At 55.5% G+C, this 19,192-nt stretch overlaps 1 protein-coding gene across 1 annotated transcript in view; it reads right to left on the bottom strand.

The window, feature by feature from the left end:
* Nucleotides 1-338: 338 nt before the first annotated feature.
* The window catches only part of WNT3 (Wnt family member 3), a 56,081-nt gene continuing 37,227 nt past the window's right edge, over nt 339-19,192 (bottom strand). The window contains exons 2-5 of the mRNA XM_027518956.1: nt 11,363-11,604; nt 7,302-7,567; nt 6,240-6,727; nt 339-2,435 (exon numbers count right to left, since the gene is read on the bottom strand). Coding sequence (XP_027374757.1) covers nt 6,248-6,727; nt 7,302-7,567; nt 11,363-11,604 — 988 coding nt within the window. The 3' untranslated portion in view covers nt 339-2,435; nt 6,240-6,247. The remainder of the gene's footprint in view (nt 2,436-6,239; nt 6,728-7,301; nt 7,568-11,362; nt 11,605-19,192) is intronic.

Genomic DNA, 19,192 nt, shown 5'->3' with positions numbered 1-19,192 from the left:
AGCCTTGAGCCGTATCTCTTGAGTGTCTGTGACATTAATTTGTGCATTGGAAGTGCTGGAGTCTATGAGATGAATTATTGCCCAAGTCACTCAGGTATAACAGTGGAAATTCTTCTAGAAGCTGACTTAGAACAAAGTAAGCCTGTGAGAAAGCCCTTGAGTAGATCAGACCTATTGTCCATGACATCTCAGGTGATCTTGCTGAGAAAACAGAGGAGATGACCTTAAGTTAGGCCCCTCATTTCAGAGTGAAAGTGGAGGCTCCCACATTTAGAACCTGATATTCTGGACCTCCTGAGCATGACTCTGGAAACTCCACACACTGTACAATGTATCCGTTTTCAGTTTGTTTACCTTCTCTTTAATGACTTAACAGAAAAAAACTGCATGATGAAATATATTTTCTCCAAATATATATATATTTATATAATATATAATCTTAGTTAACTCAAAGGTATATACATTGTATAATAAATAATATTTATAAAAAGAGACTTTTTGAATATAAAATCAAAAAGATCAACAACTTCTACAGCTTTTTACAAAACTTTGGATACAGCAGGTTGGTAGGAAATTTCTGTTGGATACTATGACCTGACTACGGCGAGAATAATTACAGTGCACTCAATGTACTATTATTAAATAATTACTTGTCAGCTACTTGAATACGCCCCAGAAACATGACTTTATCACTTTTAATATAGAATACATAGATAGGAAAAGACTGTTGTGAAAATTGGTATCCATTCTGCCAAAAGAATTCTCACATAAAGCAAGCATTATCTGGTTGACATTATTTAAAACTTTTTCAGTCTTAAGAGATGAGATGGGGAGGGGCATTTCAGACTCTCTAGAGGGGGTGGCATGTGGATCTTGAGCAGGGCTCGATGCCAGCAGATTCGGGTGTGCAGGCACGGCTTCTAGACGATCGTCTTGGGCGAACCTGCCTGAGCACGTAGGAAGGTGGCTTAACCTGGTATCTTAGGTCAGTGTTAGGCAGACCAGAGAGAGAAGGGGGAAAGGAAGGAGTCACTTCATTCTAGCCTAGGCCCCTACTGCGTCTCTTCTTTCTGATTCTCCTTAAGGCAGAGCCATTTGCCGCCACTGTGCTCACTTCCCCTAAGACCCTCCAGAGGACCCGCGTGCATCAAGGAGAACTCAGCTGTGAGATGCTCTACCCCAGGGAGCAAGTGACGGCCTGCCCCACTTTGAAGACCTAATCCTGATCCTCGGAGACTGCATGGACTGATGCTATCGGCGCACAGGTGAGGCCGGAAGACCTGTGTGAAGGAACTCTGCATTTCTGCTTCCTCACACAGACCATAGGAAGAAAAGGATGCAGGACAGTGTGTCCTCACAGGAGAGCAAAGGAAGGAATCATTTGTATCCTCCCCATCTACTGGCAGAGTCGGAACTTGAGGAACAGACGGCTGCTCTCCCTCTGACCCTCTGTCTCATTTATACTCAGGTGACCTACAGTCCAACCGCTCAACCTGGAGTTTGTATGGAGAATCTGCAGGTGAGCAGGGCTGGGAGGGGCAGAATGGTCCCTTTAAAGACACCACTTTCTTCAGGAAGCCATCTAAGCTGGAGAAGTCTTGCCCCCTACACATAACCTATTTACAACGTTCACTACAGAAAGGAAAAAAAAAAAGTACTGCGTTAATGGTGGAAACCGCAGAATGGTAGAAAAAGATGTTTGAGATCTGACTGCAGTTCACAAGAGCCTCTCGTGCAGAACAGGGTTACAGAGAAAAGGGGACTGAGAAGAACATACAGCTGCTCTTCAAACGCCCGGAACTCCCAGTTCTTCAAACTCGAAACCTGACTCTAACGATGGCCGTGGCCTCCCTACCACTTGATCCCAGCTAAACTTATGGCTTTTATCAGAATGTGAAAGTCTATCAGATTCGAATGGGAGTAGACAGAGAAAGAGAGACTGCAGGGCTTTGTCCTACTTCCTAACTCCCACCTCACAGGCATCTTGGAATGTCACCGGGAGAAGCCATCAGGAAACAGAATGTTGCCCACGTCGATGTCTTTACCACCAGGCAGAGCAGCTCACCTGAGCCCAGCCTGTTCTGTTGGAGTAGAAGTGGGGTTTTGTTTTCTTTTTCCATTTTTATTTTCTTTAACATGTGCAAAGATAAGCCTCGGGTCTGTCCCTATCAGACCCTGGAGAACTAAAAAAGAAAGCCCCTTCTTTAAAAACCACACACCATCCAGAGTAGGGTGAGAAACTTAAGATGAGAGAGAGGGAGGGAGGCCCCCCAGGCAGCGGCGGGTTGGGTCCAGGTCATTTACCACACGTGCGTCTGGCAAGAGTCCTGATTCCATGCTGTCTGATGCTCAGGGCCGAGCCCAGCTCTGGGTCCTGCTTCCCGTAGGGCTTCGGTGAATCTGCCCAGCCACACACTTCACCCGTTCCCAGTGCCCTTTGGGAAGCAAAGAGGAAGAATTAGGAAAGTGGTTGTTTTCCCAGAGGGACCACCCACAGGAAGCAAAGCACAGAGGCTGTTGGGTCCACGTCTCACTCAGCGTTTCTCTTGAACCGGGAGGTAACGGGGCGGGGGCTGACCCATGCTCCTTACTCTCCCTGGGGTAAACCACTGAGGAAGGGCGTGTGAGCTATAGCAGGGCTTCAGTGTCTACACACTGGGATCCAAATCCTGCCTTCCCACCTTGTAGCTGGACAATAAAAAAGGCTGAGTGCCTAAGAATTGATGCTTTTGAACTGCTTTTCGAAGACTCTCTTGAGAGTCCCTTGAACAGCAGAGATCAAACCAGTCAGTCCTAAAGGAAATCAACCCCGAATATTTATTGGAAGGACAGATGCTGAAGCTGAAGCTTCAATACTTTGGCCACCTGATGCTAAAAGCCGACTCATTGGAAAAGACCCTGATGCTAGGAAAGATGGAAGGCAGAAGGAGATGACGGAGGATGAGATGGTTGTATGGCATCACCGACTCAATGGACATGAGTTTGAGCAAACTCTGGGAGATGGTGATGGACAGGGAAGCCTGGCGTCCATGGAGTCGCAGAGTCAGACACAACTGAACAACACCACCCTTCTAGCCGGGGCTGGGGCAACAGAAAGCCCAGTCTAGGTAACTCGCCTGACAGAGGAACCTGCCTTGCATAGACACTAGGAGAAACCCTGTGGATCTAGGGCCCAATTCCCAATTTTGTAGACTCTTGTCCGCTGTTTCTGTATCAAGCTGTCCACGCAGAAGAAAGCCTATTGCATTATGAAAAATTCCTCCTCATGGGCGCACCAATGTGTACCTTCTCTTCATTTGTGTATGTATTTCAAGATACGTGTGTGTGCTCAGATATGTATTTACATGTCACAAAAGATTTGAAGCCCAAAGGACTCTGATGGGCATTCCCCATCAACCCCGAACTCCTTGGTCAGTAGGAGACTTTTACTCAGCGAGATTCCAAAGACATGTCCAAAGTCTCGCAAGGACTCAGTGACAGAGCCAGGACTTGGGGTTTGCCAGGCCACCTGCCTCTTGTGCAGAGCCCTTTCTAGCTTGCTGCACTCACAGCATCAGGATAACAAAAGCACAAAACTGGTCCTCGTGAGGTGGGAAATCAGTGGTTCGCCTGAGACACCGGACACAATCGACAAGCAGTGGAGAGGTTTTCTCCTTAAGGAAGGCCCTTACATAAGGGAAAGGCTCGAGCTCCTCCTCGAGCATGTGGAGGGCATGCGTGCTGCTTGGGGGCGCCCTGCCCTCTCCCATCTGCGCCAGCCTGTCTCAGAAGTTCCCGTCCTGCCTGCAGAGTGTCAGGTGGATAAAAGGACAGGAGGGTAATGGTCTCAGCCTGTGGCTCTGAAACAGCAGCAAGCCGGGGGGAAGCTGCTCCTGGAGGCCAGGCTTTGGGGTGTTCCCTCCTCCTTGGACCCCGTGTCAGGGCTCTTCGCGTGCACAGGGCTCTCATCCGTACAACAAGCCTGTGAGGATCACGGTTCTTATCCCCCAGTTAACAGATGAGGAAACGGGGGCTCAGAGAGGCAAAACCACTTGCCCCAAATCACTCAACAAAAACTGTTCATCAAAAGGGCACCACATGGGGAGACAAGAATCCACATGTCCCAGAGCAAGGGCTCCGTATATGAGAGGCCCAGGGGCCACCATCCTCCACATCCATGTAATATGTTCCATAGGGGGAAATGCCATTCCGTTTCAGAAATGGGGAGTGTTGGCTCTTAGGATCAGTATCAGATCGCAGGTGGGGGGTTTTTCTGGACACTGAGGGCCCACCCAGCACACCTCCTTCCCACTCAGCAGATGGCTTGGCTTCACTCAGCTGCCCTCAGAGGGGAAGAGAGGAGAGGAGCTGGAACGGAGCTGTGACATCCTGGAGCCACTGCCGGGGCCTGGGCTGCTGCCAGAGTGGCCTCTGCAGGACCCACAGATTGGGGCTTTCTGGAGGCAGGGCCCTGGGCTACAATGGGCAGGCTACACAGACAGCCTCCCTGTGCCCCCTCCAGAGCTAGTGTTCTGAAGCCTGGTTTCCCCGTAGCCTTCTCATAATGGCCAGAGCTGTGTCCTGCTTGGCAGAGTAGATGTCAGGGCAAGGAGGCACCGCAGTTTTCAGACTTTGCTGACATGCAGAGTGAGCCTGGGAGTTCTCGCCTATGCACTGATTTTTCTTCCATCATTCTGAAAAGCAGTTAAATGTAACTGCCCAAGTGATGCCACCATTTCTCGCAGGATGACTGCCCTCGTGTCAGGGCTCTGATGGCATTTATCACTTTCTGTTATTACTGTATTCAGAACGGCATTCACATCTGCCAGCTTGCTCAAACCTCATAAAACTCTTGCCAGGCTCCCATCATTCCCACGACGTGCAAGTGAGGGAGCTGGGTTGCAGCTGGGAAGCGGTGGGGCTGGAACCACCCGTGCACCCTCTCCACCGCCCATGCTGCTTTTATTCAGGCACCCAGAGAAGCGGTGCCTCCTGCTGTCTCTCTGGACTCCGTCCCTGCCAGGATGGAACCTGAGCTACATAGAGGGGCTCCCCAGACGGGCTGAGTCAGGAACCCCTCAGTCAGAGCTCTCCCCTGCTCGTGCAGTCCTTTCCTGTTGCAGAGAAGCCCGACCCCTCCCAACCACATTGGCCAGTGGGGTGCCCTTGCCAACACAGCCCCAGGCAGCGATAACCCAGGCAGATGAGTCCTCAATGAACCGAGCACTGTCCCCAGTGCCCTTCACTCTTCCTCACCGCAGCTGTAGGGAGGACGACAGAGCAAGAGACAGTCTTGTTGGGGTCACACAGTTGGCAAGTGGTGGCAGCTGGACTGGGTTGCAGATCCCTATGGACCAGGCCCTTTCTCAGGCCAGAGAAATAGAGAGGGCACAAGGGCCTGAGAAACCCTCCAAGAACAGGACCACCACATGCCCAGCGTGACCTGTCCTGGGGACCCATGGACCCCAGGGCTGGGCAACAGTGTCTCCCACGCAGGCCACCTCTGGGAAGCTTGGGAACATACTCTAGCAGTCTTTGATCCCTCGATTACTCACCACCATCACTCTGAACTTGACTCCTTCCTCCTCCCCATCACCGGCCATAAACGCGGTGAGAGTGCACCCCGCTCCACCCAAGCCTCAGATGTGCCGGGATACGGGCTTACACACCGCTTCCCCCCACCCACCTCCTGAGGGTGGTAGGAGTTATGCTTGTGCAAAATCCTGCCTTCTAAGTTCAAGGTGGATGCAAAATGACTCTGCCCCAGGGGTACAAGAGACTTTGGGGCCTGCTATTCCAAGTATTTTAACCCCCTCACTTTACAGTAAGAAACCTGAGGCCCAGAGGAGTGAAAAGAACAGGAAGTCAGGAGCCAAGTCAAGACCAGAAGTCAGGGGGCCCAGCTTCCAATCCCACAATACCCCCTGCTCTGGCTCCACGGATGCTCAATCATGACAGCTAGTGGCTGTGTGAAGTGGCCTGGCTCATAATTTATTAACTTGTACATGCACTGAATCAACTGCTTGGAGCCTCATTTGCACAAACTTGGTTATTATCTGTGCTTTGTGTAATCCACCAAGACACTGCCCAAGGACCATTCCCACTGAAGCCTGGGAAAGCCTGCCTTCCTACTGCAGCCGTGGAAACACACATGTCCAGGGTCACTCAGAAGTAGACGGGGAGGTCAAGAAGAGAAGACAGGCAAGCCCAGGGCCCTGCACCAAGGCCCCGCCCCCAGCCTCCCCATGCAGCCACCCTACCTGGCTCCCTACTTGCAGGTGTGCACGTCATAGATGCGGATACACTCCTGGCAGCTCACGTAGCAACACCAGTGGAAGATGCAGTGACACTTCTCCTTCCGCTTCTCCGTCCTCGTGTTGTGGCCGCGGCCGCAGCAGAGCAGGTCACAGCCGTCGATGCCGTGGGAGGTGACATTGCAAGTCCGGTCCCTGGTACCGAAGGAGCCCGTCTCGGGGTTGGGCTCGCAAAAGTTGGGCGAGTTCTCATAGTAGACCAGGTCCCTCTCCGTGGGCGGCTTGAAGAGCGCATACTTGGCGCGGAGGGTCTCCACCCAGCCGCGGGACTCCCGATGCTTCTCCACCACCATCTCCGAGGCGCTGTCATACTTGTCCTTGAGGAAGTCGCCGATGGCGCGGAAGTCGGGCTGGGCCCACCAGCAGGTCTTGACCTCACAGCTGCCTGACAGCCCGTGACACTTGCACTTGAGATGCATGTGGTCCAGGATGGTCTGGGAAGAGGAGCCGCAGCTGGTCCCCAGACTGACCCCACCAGGCCCTCCCACCCCCATCGCTGAAACCTCCTCCATTTCTCCCCTATGCCAGGATGAGAATGGACTAGGGATTGAGACTCAAGCCTAAGAATGGTGACCACTGCTTCCCTGCTTCCCTCTCCTTCACACCTCAGCATTGGCAGAAATCACATTCATTTCTCAAAGCCCTGGGAAATAAGGATTGTGACCCCCATTTAACAGATAGGGAAACTGAGGCTGGGAACTTAAGTGACTCGCCTTAAGTCAAGTAACCTAGGAAAGGACGGAGGCTGAATTCAAAGCCAGGCCCACGGGTCTCACAGCTACACAGGCAGCTAAAGTGCCCAGGATGGGCTGTTTGGTACCCGCTCCCTGGGGCTGCCACACCTGTGGGCTGACAACATCCTCAGGGCAGGAGTAAGCTGGGGGCTGGGAACAGTCCAAGGAGAAAGGAGGGCAGGGAGCCCAGCACGCACATGGGCCACCGGGAGGGACAGGGACAGGTCCGGAAGGGGTCTCGGGCAGGGCCGTGGGGAGGGCGGCCGGGGCTCACCGTACGGCCAGCCTCGTTGTTGTGCTTGTTCATGGCCGAGCGCGCGTCTGGCCTGTTCTCGCGTGCATCTGCGAACTCTCGGGACACAAGCACCCCGAAGTCAGCATCCTCGCTGCAGCCGCCCCATTTCCAGCCCTCGCCAGGCGGCCCCTTATGATGTGAGTCGCAGCCACAGATGGTGGAGGTACCCTCCGCACAGGAGCGCGTGACTGCGAAGGCCACACCGGCTGAGGCGATGGCGTGCACGAAGGCCGATTCCCGGGTGGCTGCAGGGAGGCCACAGGGAGGCACTGCTCAGACTGGGTCCTGAAACAGGCCGCCCCCACCCCTGACTTCCCCAGCTGCCAAAGGGGGCTCACCAGCCCCAGTGGAAAGGAAGGAACCCAGATGCCATTCCCTCTGGTTGGCCCAGCCCCTAGTGGGTATCCCCACTTTACAGATGAGCAAATGGAGGCCCAGAGTCACTAACTGGCAGAGTGGAGCCTGTTAGAAATGGGTGGGAAGACAGCTCTGGCAGGTTGCTGAAGAGATAAGGTGCCCTTGATCTGTCCGGGTCCCAGGTCCCCCTACCCTCTGCCTATCTAAAGTGGAGATCCAGCACAGACCTGGGCCCTCCCATTCCCGAGAGCCTGAGGTCTGTGGGGAGTGATGCCTGGGAACCAACAGCCTAAACCTGCCCAAGTCCCCCCGTTCCCTACTTGGACACACCTGGGCAGATGCTTTCCTTTTTTTTTTTTTTGCCAGCACCATATGGCATGTGGGATCCCAGTGTCCCTTCCAGGGATGGAGCCCCTGCCCCCTGTGCTGCGAGTGTGGAATCTAAACCACTGGACCACCAGGGAAGCCCTGAGGCTTTCCTTTTCTGAGCCTCAGTTACCCTTTTTGTAAAATGGGTACAAATTCCCTCTGCCACCAAAGTTCCTGACCAAGAGAACAGTGGTTGGCATCTCAGCCTCCCCCTTCCATTTTCCTTTCCTCTACCCAAGACAAAGCCAAGGTTTTGGACTAAGAAGGTCAAGCACCTCTCAGGAGGATGGAGGGACACAGGGCACATGCCCTGCCTCTGTCCCAGGATCCAGCAAAGGGAAAGAGAAGATTCTCAGGGTGCTCCCCCAAATTTGTTACAATGATAACCACCTTGAGTGGTGGGTATTCACCAGGTTCTACCCTTCATGTGCTTTATCCCATTTAGTCCTCTTACCCTATGAGGCAGAAAGCCTTCTTATAGGCCCATTTTGCAGATACAGACATAGACGACTAGGGAGGCAAAGGCGTGGAAGACCTGTCCAACCATTTCTCCTTACTGGTGAGGAACCCGGGAACCGGGAAGCGACCTGCCCAAGGCCAGGCAGGCTGCAGAACACCGGGCTGCTGGCCTGCATGTTTCCTTTCCTGGGCTGTGACTCTGGTCTCGGCGGACCAGGGAGCCCGGTCCCCCCTCATGACCACTGCCGCCTCTGTAGAGGCCCCGGGGCCCTCGTGGACCACCGGCAAAGGAGGACGCGCCGCCTTCGCGGGCAGGCTGGCGGGGAGTGGGAGAGGCCCGCCCGGGCACTGGACCCGCTCAGCCCGGGCCGATTGCGACGGGGGCGCCCGAGGCCTGAGGCGCGGCGCCCCGGCTCCGACCCCGGCCCGGGGCTGCCCACCCCTCAGCGCCCCGGAGGCCGGGGGCGCCGAGGGCGAGCGCCTCGCTTCCGGCCGGCCCGCGGCCTCTCGCGGCGGCGGCGGCGCCCGGGCCCGGGCCGCGCTCGGTTCCCAGCCCCGGGGACGCGGGGGCGGCGGGGGCGGGGCGGGGATTAGCCTGGGAGCGGCGCTGACAGCCCCGCTGTGCCGGTCCCCGTCCGGCGGGGCCCGCTGGGCCGCTCAATCCGCCTTTGTTCGCGCGGTGTCACACCGCATTACCCGCATAATGCGGCCGCCGGGTCCGGGCCGCCGGGCCGGCCGCCACCGCGTAGCAACGGGCGGCTCCCGCGGCCGGGCCGCGCCCCCGGCCCCGGCGCCGGCCCGCGAAATCCCCATTGAAGCGGCGCCCCCCGCCCCCGCGCCGCGCCGAATGGCCAGAGGGCGTGTGAATGGCGCGGCGGCCGCAGCGGGCGCGGGGCCGGGCCGCGCGGTGGGGGGCGCCGCTCGGGCCCCTTTCAAGCTGCCTAAGCCCCTCCGGGCCGCCCGCCCCCGCCCCGCCCGGGGACCGCGATCCCCGGCCGCCCGCACCCCGCCTTCGCCGCCTCGCGCCTTCCGGCCGCCGACCCCGGCGCCCCCTGCCGCCGCTCCGGGCGCTCCGGCCCCGGGGAGTCGGTCCCCGGCGGCCACGGAAGATGCGCGCGCCCCGGCACAGACCGCCTCCCTGCCACCCTGGGTCTCAAAGCCGGGGGCAGAGGTCTACCCTGGCAGCCCTCCCGGCGCGGGTAGGGAGCTCGCCAGAGGCGGGGTGCGAGCGTGGAGCCTAGAGCGGGGTTCGAACACGTTCACGCCAGGCTTCGGGCACTGGGGAGCGCGTGCGGGCGCGGGGTTGTGGGGGCCCTCCTTCCGCAGACCGCTGAGTTCCCCTTTCTCTGACTTGGGAACCTGAGCTCCCCTCACGTTCCTTTCTCTGACATCCTACCCACGCCTCCCCATCACAAAACTGTCCTGCAACTTCGGGATGTGGGCAAGTCCTAGAACCTACAACGGAGATTTAAAACGTTATACACAGACTTGAAGGGATAATAAGCTCAGAGACCCGGTTTTCACAGGTTTTCACGTCCCGCGCAGAGAAGAGCAATCAGAAGATAAGTTGCTTTGGGGAGCGCGTCTAGACGCCAGGCTGTTTTATTAAGCGCAACCTGGCCCGAGGTGGGGCACCGGAAGGCGGTGAGACTGACACGCCGGCAAGATCAAGTTTGAAATGCAAACCGCCGCCACTTGGCCCCAATTAGAGGCCAAACCTTTTATGTAAACAGGGAATAATTAGCTTTGGTAATAGAAGCGTAAACAGAATCATCATCCATTGATTCGCTAATTGCCCTTCTGTCCCGTGACAATAGCCTGTAGGTCGGACTAACAAGGCGCACCAGAGGCGCAGGTAAACGGGGACTGCACTCCCAAATGGGGGGTCGGCTTCCCGCACTCATTCCCTGCCATTCCCCCCACCAACCCTTCCCCAGGTCCAGCTGGTTCTCGGGTCCCTTTTCTTTCTGGCTGTAAATGCAGCTCTTCTAAACGGAGGGAAGGCCAGGTTCACCGGTTTGGGTGCCAAAGCCCTGGTGGTGGCTGAGAGGCTTCAAGTTGCTGCAGAAAAGAAATGGTAGCTCCCAGGAGGGCAGCAAGGGTCACTGCATTCCTAGACACAGCAATTGCTCAAAGAGCTGCCCATCTTCATTCCAGAACTCATCAGCCCCAAAGTCTCCTTCTTGGGACCAGTCGCCCACCTTGTCCCTTTCTCCCAGTGCCTTCATGTTCAAAGTCAAGTTATGTGAATGCCATTCATTTCAGACACAACCTGTGAATCTCCATGATGGCTGGAAAGTTACCCAGAGGCCAGCAGGTTTTCAAGTCCCACCATAGTCCACAGGCACAGCCAGCCTGCTGGAGGCACAGCGACCAGCAGAAACTACTCACAGGATGCCATGCAATGCCACCAGCACCAGGCAGCCTCCAAGGCTCCAGAATGTTCTATGTGAGAGAGAACTCAGGCTGGCGGTGCTTTCATCTCACCCTAAAGCTAGATTTGCATAGCACTTAACACAGCACTGGGAAAACGTCACAGAAGTCCACATCAAAGCCTGAGGCCATCCGCTGTGCCAGCCAGGAGGGAAGAACACCCACAGCCTCCTAGCCCGCCCTAGGATCTCAGGATCTCTAGGCTGCTCAGCACCCCCGGAAGCGCCTGAGAAGGTGTGGCAGCCACAGTGACAACCTGGGTCAGGCCAGAGAGGGACCTGGCCCACTTTGTGTGGAGGTGACCAGCTTTTCTGTCCTCCCCTGGGGACCCTGGGCTCAGAGCTGAGGCACCCTGATATGGAAGAACGCCTGTGTCCTGAGCCACACACACCCCCACCTCCTATCCTGCCCAGAGACAGTACCTTTGTCGAGGACGGGCCCGAAGATGGCCAGGCTGTCGTCGATGGTGGTGCAGTTCCAGCGGCGGCCCCGAAACTGGTGCTGGCACTCCTGGATGCCCAGCTTCACGCCCTCGGCCACGCTGGGCATGATTTCGATGTAATTGCGGCAGAAGCGCAGCTGCTTGGGGACCAGGCCAGGGATGGAGCCGCAGAGTAGGGGCTGTGAGCCCAGGGATGTGTACTGCTGGCCCAGTGCCAGGGACCTGCGGGCAGACAGAGGGTAGTGGCACTGTAGGCACCAAGCACATGGTCCATCGTGGGCATCGTTTCTTCTTGTGAGCACTCAGGGGAGGTGGAGCCGCTGAGGGCCCATGAGGCTGAACCCCTAGTCCTGAGAAACCTGGTGTCTGAATGTGCTGCCTTTGGGCAGCAGGTTTCCAAAGGTGGGTCAGTGGTTAAGAATCTGCCTTCCAGTGCAGGGCACGTGGGTTCAATCCCTGGTCAGGGAACTAAGATCCCACATGCCGAGGAGCAACTAAGCCCACTCACTGCAACTACTGAGCCCGTGTGCCTCAACTAGAGAACCCACGTGTGGCAAACTACACAGTCCACACACACTGGAGACTGTGCGCCACAACCAAGACCCAACACAGCCAAATAAATAAAAATTAATGAACGAACGAACGCGCTGCCTTTGACCTTAGCTGTGCACTGTCTCTTGAAGTGCAGAGCACTGATCTAAGGCAGTCAGCCCTCTGCTGTGGGCATTTCCAGCTTTCAGGGGCACCAGCGGGCAGTGCAATGCTATAAAAAGGACCCTGGATGGAAAGATGGTATTAGGGGCCCAGGTCAAGTCCCTCCCAGGCTCTGGGCCAATTTCCCTGACAGGGAAGGGGTCAGGCTGGGAGTTTTGGTTTCTAGGGCCACATGGGAGATTACCAGTGATCCATGGGAAAGAAACAAAATCTACAGAAAGGAAGATGGCAGGAGCTGGCTTGACCCCCATCACATTTCAGGGAAAGCAAAAAGTAGAGAAGTGTCGGTCCCAGCAGGGAGCTTATGCGTGCACACACACAAGCACACACACATGCACACACACGCATATACACACACATGCATACATAGACACATATGCACACATACATGCAGGCACACACATGTGCCACTCATGGCCATGCTCCGCAGCCTCTTCTGAGGACGATGCCCACCTAGCCCAAAGCCTCCCAGCATCTCTCCCCAGGTCCTCTGTCCTTTGTCCACCAGGGCCTCCATGTCCATCTTTGCAGCTCCCTAGAAGTTTCCAGAGCTCCGTCTCTTCTCTGACCAGAGACTGAAGCTTGGCTTTGTTTCATGCAAGTTTAGCTCAGGGTGAGGAGGGAGAAGACCTCAGATCATAGCCCCCAATCCAACACAAATAACCTTGATCAAATCACGTCCCTCTGCTGCTGCTGCTGCTGCTGCTAAGTCGCTTCAGTTGTGTCCGACTCTGTGTGACCCCAGAGACTGTCCCACTATTCAATCAATAGTCTGTCAACCTCTTGGGTTTTATAAAGAGTGAACAGGGGGAAAGGAATAAAAGGGAAGAAAAGAAAGACAAAAAAAATAAGAAGAGCGAATGGGGGAAAAGGTCTTGTGGGAGCTGGAGGAGGAGGAACAAGAGATTAAAATACTGGAAAACCAAGGGGCTCCTCCTCCACTCTCCTCCCCAGCACAGAACAGGAGGAATGACATTTTGTGAGAGAAGCTGAGAAAATGATCCGTGGGTCTCAGTAGACTTCAAGGCCAATTTCAGTCAGTCCTGTCTGTGATCAGGGCCAGCATGAGCTGGAACAGGGTAGGCATCAGGACCCACCTCCTCTCTCCCTGTATACAGCACTGACCAAGGCTCTGGTCTGGCAGTGGCCTTCATCAAGTCCCCAGGACGAAATGAAGATGAGGCCTTGGGAGGAAGGTGCAGAAGACCCGAGAGGCAGATCAGGGAAAAGCACACAAGAGTTTTCTGGACTAGACACAGGGATGAACCAAATGTCTGCCACTTAACAGTTCTAATCATACACTCGTGATGGGCACCATGGAGGGGCATGGTGCCCTCCACCTGGAGCTGGCTCTGGGCTCCATTATCAGAGAGACAGTCAGGCCCTCATTTTTCCACTGGGGAGGGATGGGGGACCCAGGTCTGGGAGTCTGGATGGTAACATTTATGAGAAATTTCCAGGTCTTGAATGCCAAACCCTTTCAAGGAGAAGGAGGGATATGCTGCAGGCCTGACTTCCCCCTGAGATTAGCTAATTAGAGGAGAATTCTGTGCCCCACACAGGCCAAGCCTCTTCCTCGGATCTGCGTCATTTAGTCCTTGTAACAACCCTAGGACCTAGGAGGGTTGTTACAGCAGCTCGTTTCCCATGGCTTAGCCGGACAGGTGGAGTAACCAACCCAGACCACGGAGCTTCTAAGGGATGGCTCCCTGGAACCCGTTCACCTGACTCCAGAGCACATGGGGCATGTACCACCCTCCTCTGGGCAGTGCCTGCCTGGGCCCTGCAGGGTGGGGGTGGCTGGAGGCCTGGCCCGTCTGCACCCTGGGCCTCCAGACTGAACCCAGGTGATAGGGTGGGTCGGCCCAGAGCCCCACGATGGGCACCAGGACACACACAGCATCTGCTGGGTCGCCCTCCCTGCCCCTGCCATTTACAGTTAGAAACTGGTTATTGTGACAATAATCATAATCAATATATATTGTGTGTTTAGTCATGTCCGACTTTTTGCAACCCCATGGATTGTAGCCCATCAGGCTCCTCTGTCCATGGGATTTCCCAGCCAAGAATATTGGAGTGGGTAGCCATTTCCTCCTCCAGGGAGGTCTTCCCGACCCAGGGATCAAACCTGCATATGCTGCATTAGCAAGCAACGACAGACCCTCTAAAGGAATATGGTGATTCTTTGCTCCCTCCTTATACCCTGGTCTGGCCCCTAACTGTCCCAGAGCATCATGGGGAGAGAGACCTGGCACCCACTGCCCAAACTCCATGTCCCTTCCTTTGGCCAGAGCCTTCCCCAGCCTCCCACCGCAGGCGCCTCCATCCATGCCTGTCCCCGGAAGGGTGGACTGGCCTTGCGGACCTTATGCTGTCCTTCAACCTGGCTTCCTGGCCCCACTGCAACCTGCAACCTGGGCAGGCCTGTGGCACGACCACCTCTGGCACCAGGGAGTTCTGTCCCATGTCGTGCCCCACCCCCACCCCCATTTACTGGTCTTCTCACACCAGGGCCCCAAGGCTCCAGACTCCCTTTGCCCAGAGGAATGAAGGGAGGACCTGAGGGGCACTCAAGGACCCTTCCTTCACCCCTCCTCCACCCCCCCATTCCTTGCCTCCTTTCTCATCCTCTTCCCATACCTGTTGGCGCTTCCACAGGCTGGCGCACCCTCAAGCTAAGCTGGTTCAAAATAAGAACCTATAAGAGGTGCCTTTAGAGAGCACAAAGCCCATTATACAGATGAGAAAACAGAGGCCCACAGAGAGAAGTGGCTTGTCCAAGGCAAAGCTGGACCCACGAAGCCAGGTGAGGCTGGCTGCGCTGCAGGGAAGGGCGCCAGGGTGTGGGGAAGCCCTGCTGGCTCCTCATTTCCACTCAGCGAGGATGCTCCTCATCCCAGCGTTCTCAGGGGCTCTCTGCTCCCTGATTGCACCAATCTCCCCTACCCGCCTGGATCCCCAGCAGGCCTGCCCAGCCCAGCAGCATGCCCGAGCCCCACGCCCTGGCAGGGCTTGGCTGGCCGCAAAGGCCAGAGCTGCCCCACAAACATCTCTCAGAAGGGGATGCCATGGTGTGGTGCCCTGTGCTCCCCTGAGGGCACCCGCCCTTGCTTGTGAATTCTTCCTCCCAGATAGCTGCCGTTTCCCCTCCAGCAAGCAGACTTCCTCTTTCCCCTGCAGTCATGTGTAGCACTAGAGATCACAACCACCATCACTTATTTAGCACTTCTATGCCAGGCACTTCACAGATACTATGTCGCTTAATCCTCAGCAACAGCTCTGTGACATGGCTGCTGTCATCTTGGTTTTACAGATGAGGAAACGGAGGCAGAGAAGTTGGGCAACCGTAGATTTTGTCTGACTCCAGGATGGATGGCCTCAGAGAGCACGCCCCCACCTCGGAGATATGAGTTCTTTACCCTCCTCCCACCAAACCCTGTCTCCTTCCTGCTTTCCATGTCCAATCCATTGAATATCTGGAGCCAGGCTGCCTGCATTCAAATCCAGCTCTGCTGTTCCCAAGCTGCCAATCTCAAGTGGTTTATTAACCCCTCATTTCTCACTTTCTTCATCTAGAAGATACACGTGATGGGAGAGATGAAGGACATAAAGCTCCTGGCATATACGAAGCCCTCTAGTCGTGATGGCTGTGGTGGTTACTGTGTGTTTAGGGCCGTCCCCAGCACTTTGTCCCCTGGTATGTCATCAACCTCATTCCTGAGCCCTCCCATCCCTGACTTGACAGAACACACCAGAACTTCCAGAGCCCCTTCCCATCCATCACTGGGAAGGATGCTTCAGGCCAGAGCAAAGCTGGCCCCTCTCCAAGCAGCTCAGTCCTTACCAGAGTGGCCAAACAGACATCTGTGGTCTGGCCGAGTGTGAAAGAGAACCCAGAGGGCAAGGGCAGAGGGATCTTTCCAGGATGCTCCATTCAGGGATTTCAGCTCAGAAATGGACATCCTGCCAGTAATGAGCCAGGGCCTCTGGGGATGGGGGTTTAGCTCTACGGGCTGGCGCTGGGGCCAATGAGGCTGTGGCCGTGGGACTGATCTACAGGATGGCTGCCCTCCCCCAAACACGCCTTGACACCTGGCCCGAGCCTCCTGCCCACACACGCTCATGTCTGAGATTCCACCCACCACAGATGCATTAACTTGCATTGACTCACAGCTCCTTGTCCCCAACAGTGAAGTGCATGTTCCCCGGGCGGAGGTCACACTGTGAGCCTCAATCTCCATTCTTCATACCAAAGTGCAAGCGGCCTGAAGCGGATGTGTCTGGCAGCCACCCACCCGGAGCACCTCTCCACTGCCCAAGCCCGGCAAGCATCTCACCCAGCCTTCAACCTCCAATTCCTGGGTTGCCTCCGTTCTGAAGACTCTTGTGGGCTCCCAGACCGAAGTAACCTCTCCTCCCTCTCTTTTTTCTACCTTACTCAGGCCTTCTAATCTCAAAGGGCTGAAATGATGTGTTTCCATTTCCATGGCTGTGCTGGTGTGAGTTCCCTGAGGACGGAGATGCACACACACACACACACACACACACGAACACAAGCACACTTGGCCTACGAAAGGGCCAGCCGGGCCCATGACAAACACTCGCTGATTCTCCAGGCGAGGAATTAGAGAACTCCTTCCCGAAGGGCCTGATCCCCTCCCGCCATTTTGCAGCCCCTCAGCCCCTTTCCCCAGGCTGCCAAGCATCCGGAGGTTCCACCTACACACAGGACAAGACTCCTCAGTTCCGCTGAGGAAGTTCCTCCATTTAGGACCTGAGACGATGGCTAGGCTCCCAAGAGAGGTGGGGACCCGCCTGGCATCGGCAGCTGGTGAGGGGGAGGGCAGAGGGCCCTGCCAGGCCTTCCCAGCTGGGCAGGGCTATTTATACCAACTCCTGCCTGGCCCGGCCCTAGGGCCCTGCCACCCTCCCCTACAGACAGCTCACCCTCCACCCCAACCACCCACCGCCCAGCTGGGCTGAGGACAGACACAGGCAGCCAGGCGGATGGGGTGGCAGGTGCCAGCGGGTGACAGGCGGCTCCTGAGGCCTCGGGGTTGACCTCTCAGGATGAAAGACTTTCTCCAAACCAGCCGGGCTTCAATGCCACGTGTGGTCTCATCAGACTCCCACCCTCACCAAGCCATTCACCAACCCGCGGCACCTCTGTCTCCAGAAGCTGGAGGTGGGTCTGCCTGGTGAGCACAGGGCTGCCCGGTGCTGACCCGGCTGAGGTGGACGGCATATAGTGTGAGGCCCCCAAGGGCCCCGTGACGGTGGTCCTGTGGACCCACAGACTCTGTGGTCCACCCAGCACTGCCCTGCCCTGCAGGGACCACGTGCCGTGGTGACGGGGGCACACCATGCTGTCCCCCACCCTGCTTCCCTTAATGGGCCATGTGAGTTGGGGTCCCTCACCCAACCAGGTGGCCTCCCTTGCAATCAAACTTACCTACATTTTTTACCTTAGACCCTTCTAACATTGTAGTATTCGATAGATTAAAGAGGCCTCAGGAGTCATCTAGTTTAGGGTGTTTTTTGTTAGCTATTTTTTTCCAAATATACACCCCCCTTGCCTCTCCCAAGTACACAAAACAGATAAAAAGAGGGACTGTTCCTCCAAAAGCTAAATGTAGAATCATCATGCATGCGCGCTCAGTCACGTCCAACTCTATGACCCCATGGACTGTAACTCGCCAGGCTCCTGTGTCCATGAGAGTCTCCAGACAAGAATACTGTAGTGGGTTACCATTTCCTTCTCCAGGGAATCTTTCCAACCCAGGGATCAAATTTGGATTCCCTGCATTGGCAGGAGGATTCTTTACTGCTGAGCCACCTGAGAAGCTCCTATGACCCGGCAATTCCACTCCAAGGTAGGGCCACCCAAGGCGGATGGGTCACAGTGGAGAGTTCTGACAAAGCGTGGTCCACTGGAGAAGAGAACGGCAGACCACTTCAGTATTCTTGCCTTGAGAACCCCATGAACAGTATGAAAAGGTATAGACCCAGGAGAACTGAAAGCAGGGATTCAACCGGATATGTGTTCACCAGTGTTCATGGCAGCACTATTTACAGAAGCCAAAAGGTGGAAATAACCCAGTGTCCATTAGCAGATGAATGGATAACAAAATGTGGCAAATCCATACAATGGAATATTATTCAGCCACAAACAGGAAAGACGTTCTGATACATGCTGCAACATACATGAACCTTGGCAACGTTATACCAAGTGAAATAAGCCAGACACAGGACAGATATAGTATGATTCCATTTACATGAGGTACCAAGAATAGGCAATTTCATAGTGACCAAAAGTAGATTAGAGGCAGCTGGGGGCTGGGAGGGGGAGGATACAGCTTCTGTTTGGGATGATGAAAAGTTCTGGAAACAGCGGTGATGGTTGGACAACACTGCAAACATAACTTGATCCCACTGTACTGTACACTTAAAACGATTAAATTGAAAAAAGGAGGGGGGTAGGGACCCACAGGCCCACCCCTTCACCTTCCCCTCACTCCCCATCTATGGCCATTCTGCAGGATGCAATCTGAGAACCACTGGTCTAGTCTGCTGCTGCTGCTGCTGCTGATTGCTTCAGTCATGTCCAACTCTGCGTGACCCCACAGACGGCAGCCCACCAGGCTCCCCCGTCCCTGGGATTCTCCAGGCAAGAACACTGGAGTGGGTTGCCATTTCCTTCTCCAATGCATGAAAGTGAAAAGTGAAAGTGAAGTCTAATCACTTCCTTTTCTGGATGGGAAGACTGAGACCCAGAGAGAATTTGTTGTTTTCCCAGGTCATGCAGCCACATATGGGCAGGGCTGTGGAAGGCAGGTCCAAGGGTGTACCCCAGGAAGAGGATCCAGGGTCCCTGCTTAGGCTCTCCAGTCTTGGGGTGGGCTCCGTGGCCGAGTCTCCTGGAGTCATGCCTTTCTTGGAGTCTTGGCCCGCCCCCTCAGCTTTTTCAATGGCAAGGACTACCTGTCTCTGCTGGCCCCAGATAGGGCACCCTAAGATTCCGACCCAAAGAATCAGTGCCTCTTCAGCTGACTGGCATGGGTTCTGGGAGGAAGTGGGGGAGATGGAACAAGGCGGG

This window comes from Bos indicus x Bos taurus, chromosome 19 (assembly GCF_003369695.1).
Source record: "Bos indicus x Bos taurus breed Angus x Brahman F1 hybrid chromosome 19, Bos_hybrid_MaternalHap_v2.0, whole genome shotgun sequence".
In the NCBI taxonomy this organism is placed as follows: Eukaryota; Metazoa; Chordata; class Mammalia; order Artiodactyla; family Bovidae; genus Bos; species Bos indicus x Bos taurus.
The sequence above is the reverse complement of the archived record's forward strand: the minus strand, read 5'-3'. Positions and strand labels throughout refer to the sequence as shown.